At 55.5% G+C, this 9,736-nt stretch overlaps 1 protein-coding gene across 7 annotated transcripts; it reads right to left on the bottom strand.

The window, feature by feature from the left end:
* Positions 1 to 105: 105 nt before the first annotated feature.
* On the bottom strand, positions 106 to 9,704 carry ATG9A (autophagy related 9A). Of its 7 annotated transcripts, none has more exons than XM_007187962.2 (16): positions 9,533 to 9,704; positions 8,491 to 8,545; positions 7,942 to 8,073; positions 7,777 to 7,820; positions 6,878 to 6,942; positions 5,918 to 6,079; positions 5,585 to 5,726; positions 4,596 to 5,344; positions 4,362 to 4,515; positions 4,077 to 4,256; positions 3,425 to 3,673; positions 3,045 to 3,223; positions 2,826 to 2,943; positions 1,812 to 2,034; positions 1,469 to 1,614; positions 106 to 1,182 (listed from the first exon to the last, which is right to left on the bottom strand). In XM_007187962.2, exons 3-16 carry the CDS (start codon positions 8,042 to 8,044, stop codon positions 1,177 to 1,179), a joined length of 2,520 nt encoding a protein of 839 aa, XP_007188024.1. In that variant the 5' UTR covers positions 8,045 to 8,073; positions 8,491 to 8,545; positions 9,533 to 9,704; the 3' UTR covers positions 106 to 1,176. The 7 variants fall into 7 exon arrangements, with proteins under 7 accessions (XP_007188024.1, XP_028023741.1, XP_007188025.1 ...); XM_028167940.2 differs by having other exon boundaries at positions 8,491 to 8,548; XM_007187963.3 differs by having other exon boundaries at positions 8,491 to 8,548; positions 9,607 to 9,657.
* Positions 9,705 to 9,736: the final 32 nt, after the last annotated feature.

The following is a 9,736-nucleotide window of genomic DNA, read 5'->3' on the forward strand; positions in this document are numbered from 1 at the left end:
GCTTTCCCACAGGGCCGACCCGGTCCCTAGCCACCTGGGTGGTTCACACACACCCCACACCCCGCTTGCCCCCAGAACCTTGGCCACTCGAGACAACAAGCCGCGACCTGGTCAAAATCCCTTCTTTATTAAGGGTTGTCAAGCTGTACACGGTCCCCACCCCACTCCGCTGTAAGTTCGGGCATCGCAGTTCACCGCTCACCCGCAGCGGACCGCAGCTGGGCGAGGGGTGGGGCGGAGGGAAGGAGCTGGGTCCCGGCATGCAATGCGGCAGCCCAAAGCGAAGCCGTCCTGTCGCCCCTCCATCCCCCTCTAGGGACAGTGGGATGCAGGCCAGAGCTCTCTTGCTGGTAGACAGCCAGTCGAGGGCACACTTCCAGCCCTGTCCATCCCATGTGCAGGTGGTGGTGGGGTACAATAAGCAGCAATTAGGGGCCAGGAAGGCCTCAGTCTCCCGGGGGGCCCATCCTAAAAGTTGGAGAGGGCAGCAAAGAATTTCCATCCTGCTCCTGCAATTTAGAAACTTCCTTCGTAGTGTCAAAAGATAGCATGAGGGGAGCTAGGAGCTAAAGCCGCCACACCAAGACAAAGCAAAAGCTGAACAGAAGGGGAACAAGCGAACAGAACAGGAGCAAGTGGCACACATGCCAGTGATGTGCAGGAAGCAGAGGAGAGGTGAGCAGGCTGCAGCACTGGGAGAGAACTGGGGGTGAGGTAAGGGCCACAGCCTGAGCTGCTCATCGGTTCAGGGTGCGGGTAGGGAGGCTGCAGAGGTTGAGGGTCCAGGCCCCACCTCCCCACTCCACAGTTGGCACAGGTTCTCCCTGCTTGGCAGCTTCTGTGGTGGGCAGTCCTCTGGAGACTTGCAGGGGTGGGTGCAAAGGTGGCAGTACTGGGGCTGGGCTGGGGACCAGTTTCTAGCACCACGCTCTTGAGCCAAGGGGTGTCCTGGGGCTGAGGCTAGAGTCCTGTGTGCCCTGGTTCCTAGGCCCCCAATCTCTCTCCTGGGGCTGTGGCGAGCCCAGCATTGGCACCTTCCTTGGCCAGGCACAGACACACAAACACCACACACGTGGGGCCAGGCAACACTCAGAGGAGCCCTCCATGGCAGGCGGATGGGATGGCAGGGCAACGGTGGCCTCCATCCTGGGGCATAGGGACCCTCCTCAGCCTCGTCTATACCTGTGGAGAGAAAAGGGTTGGTAATGGAGATAGTCTTCAGCTATCTGCTTACACAGCAGAAGCCTGGAGATAAAGGAAACGGAAAACTTGATTCTTGAGGAGGTAAGCAAAGGAAAAATCAAGTCCTGGATTTCACAGCAGGTGAGGGAAGAAAAGGAAGTGCACTTTGGTGGGGAAGTTGCAGTATCTCTGCCCGAGAGGCCCACCTCCCTTCACATGAGAAGCTTTGACCTCAGCCTGGAAGTTACTGCTTCTGGCAGTTGTTTTTGGGTCTTGAAGCCCTTACCTTGTGCACCTGAGGGGGAAGCTCATCCTCTGAGCCCTCTTCAGGCACGGGCTCTGGGTGCCTTGATGCTGACTGCCCATCTTCAGCCCATCCTCCAAGGGGCAGCCGAGAGAAGTGAGAGGGAGCCCGGGGCACTGTTCCAGGATCTAAAGATACAAGTAAATACTCTTAGAATGAACACAAACAGGAACGAGGAGAAGGGTTCTGGGGCTTTTGGGGGTAGGTGGAGGTGCGGGGGAGGGATTAGTCTCCTTGGGTCTGGTCCCTCTGACTTCTTTCGTCCCCTAGAGGCCCCAGAAGGACCACCCTTCCCTGAAGACTCTGTGTCCTTCCCAGTGGATACCTGTGATGCCTCCGTAGCGCCTCTGGAAGCCCCCCTGCAGGGCAGTGGTCTCAGGAGCTCCAGGCCGGGGTGCAGCACAGGGATAGCTGGCGGAGCGGGGGATAGGCTGGGGGCCCCGGGCACCCTCTCCCCCCTCTTCGGGGGCACTCTCCCCACTCTCATCACTCTCCCGGCGGTGCCACACATGCCGCTCAGGTTCAGCCTGGGCCTGCTGCTTGTGGAGCTGAGAAGTGGGGGATTCATTAGTTGGGGACAGAAGAATATCTGTCTGAAATAGCTACCCTCCACCATGGTATCGGCCAGTTCCCATTTATACTGCCTCGCCTAGAATCACTGACCCAGAGTATCTGATGTGTTAACAATGTGTAACATACACATGATATCTTACAGGTTAAATTCTCAGCAGATCCCTGGAACAAGCCTGTGCATAGATTGTAATAGCTCTCATTTTCCCCAGTCATTTGATTCTGGAACAAATTGGTTGTGAATCTAAGTGCCAGGAACTCTTTTAGGTGCTAGGGATACAGCAGTGAACAAAATAGATAAAAATTCCAACTCCTGTGGGGCTTATATACTTGGGTGAAGTGGGGAAGGATAGATAATAAACAAATAAATAAGGGAAAAATACAATGTCACATGGTGCTAAATGCTATGGAGAGAAAAACAAAACAGGAAGGTTCAGGAGGGAAGGCAAGGGAGGTTTTTACTCAGGGTGGCCAGAGGTGGTCTCATGGGGAAAGAAAGAGCATACTTGAATGAGAAGGAGGGAGTCCTGTGGATATGTCAGGGAAGTAGATTCTTGGCAGGGGAAACCACAAGTGCGGAAAAGCCCTGGGTGAAAGTAAGCTAGGCTAAAAAGGATAGGAAGAGGATATATGTGGGAATGGAGGTTGCAGAGCAGGTAAATGGCAGAGAAGAGATTTGAACCCAGGTCTTGCTTCACATCTAAAACCCTCTATTCTGTTTTCAGCTGCCACCTTGGTTCTACGACCCTGCCCCTTCCAGCCCACTCACCTGGTGCATATAGAGGGCATGCAGGCTCATCTCAGTGGATGCATATTCCGACAGCACCAGGCTCTGCAGCTGTCCTTCCCACACACTGCTCCCGGAGCTGGCTGTCCTGGCATCCACCCTGCCCCCCAGCACAGACAGCAGTCATCAACATTTCTGAGACCCACACAAATTGCTGGGGGCTACTGCCATGCCCTCCTCTCATGGCCCACCTCTACTCACCCAGAGCCTGTCATGGTGCTGGGAGCCCGGCCTGTGGGAGCCTGACCAGGCTGCAGAGGGGAGAAGGAGCGCAGGGCAGAGGCGACTTCAGCCCTGTGCCTGGAGCCCTGCAGGTCTCTGGGCAGTGGGGGGCCCCGGCAGGATGAGCCAGCTACCACATTTGCAATAAGGCTCAGAGGCTATGAAAGAAAAGGGTGGGTAGAATTCTCAGGGCATAGGGAGGCCTCTGGGTCCCCCAGTATTCTGCACATTAGGACCCAGTGGCACAGACTGGACAGAAGGAAACTGACCCGGTAGGCCCTTCTGCCCCATGCGCATGTCCCATGTCCCAGCTCCTGGAGTCCACTCTTCCTGTCATCTCCCAGTCCCTAGGAACGCACCTCAGACTCAGATTGTAAGGACTGGATGGACGTAAAGAGGGCATTTTCCGGGAGCAGACCCCCTTGGGCAAGGCCTGCAGCTGCTCCGTCCCGCTGAACTTGCTCCTTGAGGAAACCTAGGAAGGCCGTGCTCTCACGTGGTGGCTGCCAGCCGGGGTTGGTGATGGCAAAGTGCATGAGCGACAACTCTGTCTTCCCATCCTCGGCTTGCTGGTACACTGAGGCCTCCGTCTGCCCACCGGATAGCCACTGTACAAGGGAGGCTGCAGTGAACAGGACTGTCCCCTTACAGGAACCCTTTTTGTACCTTTCCTGCTAGTGGGGAGGCCTTGCCCCTGGAGGACAGAGACCACAATGCACTGTTGTATCTTGTCCAGGGGCCCTGGTGCCCACCCCATGAGTGGCCACATGCCAGGCTAGCTGCTTGGTTTGTGCCTTTCGGGGAGCTTGGCCAAGGGTGCAAGTTTAAGGCTATAATCGAGCCCAGGCTCCTGTTTACAAAGCAGTGTGTGCCCTGGTACAGGGTTGCCCCAAGGCAGGGCTGCCTTTTTGTGATTTGTTGGCTTAGAAGGGTGCCTTTTTGCAGTTTGCCCAAAGACACTGTATATGCCAGCATCACCTCTGGCCAACTGCCTCCTTCCTTTCCTAATACCTGGGGGTGCCCATGCTGGCGAACGTCCATCTGAGCGAAGGAGCAGGTATCTCCAACACCAACGACCTCCACGGTGAAATTGCGGAAGAAGTCTATAATCTCCAGGGCCCGTGGGCGCAGGCAGAAGATGAGGATGAGGGGTGTGACAATGGGGCTCAGTAACTCCTCCAAGATGAACACCTAAAAGGGAAGGGATCAGGGTCACAAGAGAGCAGGAGAGAGCCCAGACCTCGCCACCGGGCTATCAGCCAGTCTCTAGCAGGCCCTAACTCCAACTCCACTCACTGCCTTGTACTGGAAGAGCTGGGCAAACTCGTCCCGGGTCTGCGAGCGGTGGGCATTACCCTGCCAGTGGTCAGGCATGTAGTGGATGTGAGCGAGGATCACGCGGAGCAGCTGCTCAGGGCAGAACACCATGTGCTGGTCCGGAATAAAGGACCTAGTGGGATCAGGGTCATGGTGAGACATAAGACCCCGGGAATGCTAGTTGGCTTGCTCCCACCTGCTCCCCTGGCCCACCTGCACACGGTCACGGTGACCCCCAGGAGCGTGACAGTGGTGAGGACATGTTCCACAGCCAACACGTCTTCGTCGTAGATGGTGAGGGCAATAAGCACGGCCAGGATGGAGCCAGCAAAGAAGGCGCAGTTCTTGGCCAGCAGTGTCAGCAGAGGTGACAAGAAGCAATTCATGTACTTGGATGCGGGCTTGTAGCCTCGGTTGAGGCGGGACTGTAGCTCGTGCTCCAGCTCGTTGAAGTGGCGGAGGTAGCAGCGGCCGTAGAGCGACCAGCAACGTGCTCCCAGGGCCCCTGGCTCCCGCTTCAGCACCTCGGCGTAACTGAAAAAGGCATAGAGGATCTGCCAGATGAGGATGAGGGGGCACAGCAGGAAGTTGGCGATGCCAATCCACAGGATGCGGTTGCTGAGACGCTGGGCCAGCTCAAGCCGTTGTCCCCCACGTTTGTACTCAGCCTTGAGGCTCCATTCATTGAGAAACAGAGAGCCAGGTCCCCAAAAGAGGATCAGCTCGAAGTTGTACTTGAGGCCGCGAGTGAAGAAGACAACCTCCCCGAGACCAGGCAGGCGGAAGCGCAGAGGCAGGAGGGATTTGTTAACCAGTGCCACCATGTAGTTCTGGAAACGGAGGATGCGGTGGTAGATGTCCAGCTCTGTTAGCTCACGCTTGTGGATGCAGATCTGGTGCTCCTTCTGGGTCTGCACAATCCGGGCCTGTACTTCTTGCCACGTGCAGTATGGAAGTGCAGACTATGGGGTGGGGAAGAGACGAGGGATGGAAGGTGGGGTTGTTGCCTCGGCCCCTTGCCCTGCATGAGCTGTGAGGCTCAGGGGTCCTCTGAGTGGAGCCTTTAACCGGATGCTCCTTGATCTGCCAAGGACAGGTGAGGCTGCCTGCCCGATGCCCGAGAATACAAACACCCCCCCACTTCCCAAGCTGCAGAAGACGTCCTGGCCTGTGGTTGTAACTGCCCAACTTCCCAGTCTCACCATGGGGATGCGCAGAGCATGCAGGTAGAAGGAGTGGATCTCCCAGTAGCAGCAAATGTTATAGATGAACTTGATGAGCCGGTGAACCCAGAAGACACCAGCAATGACGAGGATGGTGATAAGGGAGCCATTTTCCTGAATCCTGGTGGGGAAAAGAAGAGGAGGAGGAGTGGCCCTTGAGGAGCCTTGGCAGACATGCTGCTGTCCTGAAGGATGTGGAGAGGCTGAGCCTGAGCCTGCGTTCTGGGGAATGTTACTGCCTCACACTCCACTCCACTCCCCACCTGCTAGCTGAACAACAGGCTCTGGTGCCCTCTGAACTGCAGCACTTACCTGGCACTACAGACTTGGGCAGGCAGAAAGGCATCTGGCAGAGTAACCTTGACAGGCTCGGTAGGGTGAAGACTGTGGTTCACCATCTTGTTGGCAAATAGGATGTCGTAGTCCACACAGCTGACCAGGAAGGTGGTGAAGGCAACCACAAAGAGGAACTGCCTGGGGAGTTGGGAAGAGAGGGCGCAGTCCGAGAGTCAGAGAGAGACCAGTGAAATAACATGGGAAAAAGGAAGAGTCTGGAAGCCCCAGACCAAGATTAGGGAGCAGCTTCTGGGGAAATGGGCTGGAGAACTCCCTGTGGACTCTCTCTACTGCTTGGCCCCAGGAGACCCAAGCCAGCTCTTATTTTGTGCTCTTAGCTTCAGGCACCACAGAATCAGCCTGCTTTTCTACCTCATAGTAATCTCTGCCGCCACTCGCTGGACTCTTTCAAAGGTCTTAAATTGTGGTCTGTGGTCCCCAGTACCTGATTTCCTTTTGAGATGGTAGTTAGAAGCCCTTTGCGGATTTGAACTCTTTGCTTACGGAGGGAAGGTTTCCCAACCCCTTGACATTTGGCAAAGCCATATGGCTCCTTCCTCCTAGCAGGCTCTCTACTCAGCAGCAGGCCTAAGGTGCAACCAGGGCAGAACAGAGACATCTTTCTCAAGTAAGTGGCTGGCATCTCTGACACCTCCTGCCTGAACCATGCCCATTCCACTGGAGCTCTGATGAAATGATCAAGTCTGACTTCTCTTTGTGGAAGAGATAGGACTTGGAAAGCTTTCCTTATAAGCAAGATTAAAAAAGATAAGGCTGTGAAATGGTGTCACACCCAGTCCTTAAACTATAAATGTTTCCAGAGTTTTGAGCCTAGGACTGACTTGCATTGGCGGTTTGGGCCAGGCGTTGAGCTCAAAGAGAGGAAACACTGAAATGTATTCCTTCACCACATCGCCCATCCCTTCTTATACTTACATGAGCTCAAAGATCTCCCCGATGAGCATACAAGTGAAGCCATTCTTCTGGTGTAGATTATAAACGTGTAATTGTTAAGAAAAAGTGGTCTGTATAGACAGCAATTAAGAGCACAGGGACTTCCCTGGTGGCGCAGTGGTTAAGAATCTGCCTGCCAATGCAGGGGACATGAGTTCGATCCCTGGTCAGGGAAGATCCCACATGGAACTAAGCCCGTGCGCCACAACTACTGAGCCTGCGCTCTAGAGCCCGTGAGCCACAACTACTGAAGCCCACGCTCCTAGAGCCCGTGCTCCGCAGCAAGAGAAGCCACCACAATGAGAAGTACGTGCACCGCAACAAAGAGTAGCCCCTGGTTGCCACAACTAGAGAAAGCCCGCGCAGAAATGAAGACCCAACACAGCATAAAAAAAAAAAAAAGTACAGACTTTGGTGTCACATACCTGAGCTGAAGTCCTGGCTCCATGACTTTCAAGCTGTGTGACTTTGGCCAAGTTACTTAACCTCTCTAAGCTTTTGTCTGTAGTGGTGTGTTGGGAATAATAGCACCTGCCTCATAGGATTATTAGGTCTGAGATAGTGCATATAAAGTATTTAACACAGAACTGACACAGAATAAGTCAAATGACATTAATTATTATGGTTATTAGCATACCATCAAAAAGGAGAATCACCCTTAGAGAGGTTCCTTATAAACTAACACTACAAAATGCAAGGCATGTAGCTCTTGATAAATGTGAGATATCATTATTTATAATGATCATTATTTCTCTAGTCTCTTTCAGGCTCAAGGTGCCTGAAAAGGATTAGAGCCAAACCCACACCGACTTCTCATCAGGGGCCTGGCTTAGAGAGGGGCTAACGGTCCCAGAGCTCCAACACAGAGACACAAAGGATATTCGAGAGAAGAAGAGGTCAAGGTTTTCGATGTGGTGCCAAGGTGCTGTGGGTACAGGAGCAGAGATGTCAGAGCCCTGAAGAAGTGGAAGCCCCTGCTCCCTCAGTGATCCTCCACCAATTCTCCCCCCAAGCCCCAGCTCTGGCCATCATGTCCAAGAACTCACACTTGCTCCCCTCAGGGACATGCACCAACAGGTCCTCCTCCCCGGGGGGTGAATCGCTGTAGGAGGCCTCTAGGCGCTGGTATTCAGTGTCAAACTGCGCCATCACCACCGCCCCCTGTCCACCTTGTCCACCTGGGGGTAATGAGGAAGGAGAGACCCAGGTTCAGACCCCTGGTGCTGTTCATCTTCTCCCCTGCCTACTAGACCAGAAATGAGTGAGAAGGAATCCTGGGCTTGGTCTCCACTACCAGTCTTCTTGGATCAAAGGCAGAGAAAGAGCAGTAACCCAAGGAGAGCAGCAAGCTCAGGGCTTGGGAGGCCCTCACTGACCAATGAGGTCAGTCATTCCCAGAGCCTTTATTGAGTGTCTACCGAGGCCTTGCTGGCCTGAAGGCAGATTCTGGCCCTGTGCGGGGTCTGCTTCATCTTCTATTCACTGGAGAGAAGGCGTCCTCCCCCTCCCCTCCTAGAGAAACCTTGGTCTCCCAAGAGACTAGCAGTTTGGAAGCACTTTGTAAACAGAGGTTTGAGATAAGCACATGGCCCTACCAGCTCCATGGGCAGTGTCTGCTCCACTCCAGCCCTCGATGCCCTGGCTCTGCAGCTGCTGGAGGAGAAGGTGTCAGGCCCCGGAGAGTGGGGAGTGGGAACAGAAATAAACCCAACCCTACCACCCCCCCATGCCCCACACTCAGGGGCAGCCAAGCAAGGGGCAGGGAGGCTGCAGTAGGAAAGAGGCACCCTTCCAGCCTAGGGCTATGTGTACTTCCTCTGGTTGTATTATACACGGCCACTCATTCAACTCTAGGGTCCCAGGAAGTAGCTTAATGAACCGTGGAGACTGAGTCTGTACAGGGCTGGACTGTTTCTCCATGGCCCCACTTCAGCCTCAGAAATTAGATGGACCGTTCAGGGTCCACAAAGCCCCAAACCCAAAAGCCAAGAAGAGAGTCTTTTCTAAAGAGGACCTTTCTGGTCAACTCCTTCCCTTGCTTCCCTAGCCCTAAAGGCCCAGCAGGCAGGCAAAGTTCCTGGATGGGATATACTGATTGGGTCGGTGTAGACCCAGATCCTGGGTGAACTGTGGGTTGCCTTGGTCCTGGAGCCAGGCATGATCTAGGTGGCACTCAACCAGTCAGTGCAGACCCCGACGCTGTGGCGCCCTGCCCAGCCAGGCCCCGGTGGGATTCCCTGGGTTAGTAAGAACCCTGGGTCCTAAGCTGACCAAGCCCTCAGGGAACTCACCACTTACTGGGTCAGTGTAGACCCAGGGCCCATAGAGCCCCTGCCAGCCGGGCCTGGGCTCAGGGGTTCCTGCGAATGTTGGAGGAATCGATCCAGTCCGACAGCCGATACCCGCAGGTGGGCTGGGTTGCCTCCGTACACCCAGCTGCCACGACCCGAGCCCAGCGCGCCCCCAGATCGCCCGGCCACCAGCAAAGGGCTCGGCTCCCAACAGCGGACAACCCTGCGCGCGGCCCCGTCGCTCGCGCGCGCCCCCGTCCGCGCGCCCCCGCTATCAAAACATTCCGGCTGCGCGCCCCCGCCCCGCCCGCGGCGCCCCTTCCCCGGTTACTCGCCGCGAGCTCACTTAGGGCTCCGAGGGCACCCCTGGCCAGGCCCGACCCGGGCCGTGAGATTTCGGTATCCGGTCTCGCGTTTCACCTCAGGGACGGCGACCCAGGTGATTCCAGGGGTTCCGTCGGCTCCACTGGGCTCGGCCCGACCCGGAGCAGTAGGCCCGGCGTCTGCCACTCACTGTCACCCGCAGTTAGCCTGACCAATGAACATGGTG

This window comes from Balaenoptera acutorostrata, chromosome 8 (assembly GCF_949987535.1).
Source record: "Balaenoptera acutorostrata chromosome 8, mBalAcu1.1, whole genome shotgun sequence".
NCBI classification, from domain to species: Eukaryota; Metazoa; Chordata; class Mammalia; order Artiodactyla; family Balaenopteridae; genus Balaenoptera; species Balaenoptera acutorostrata.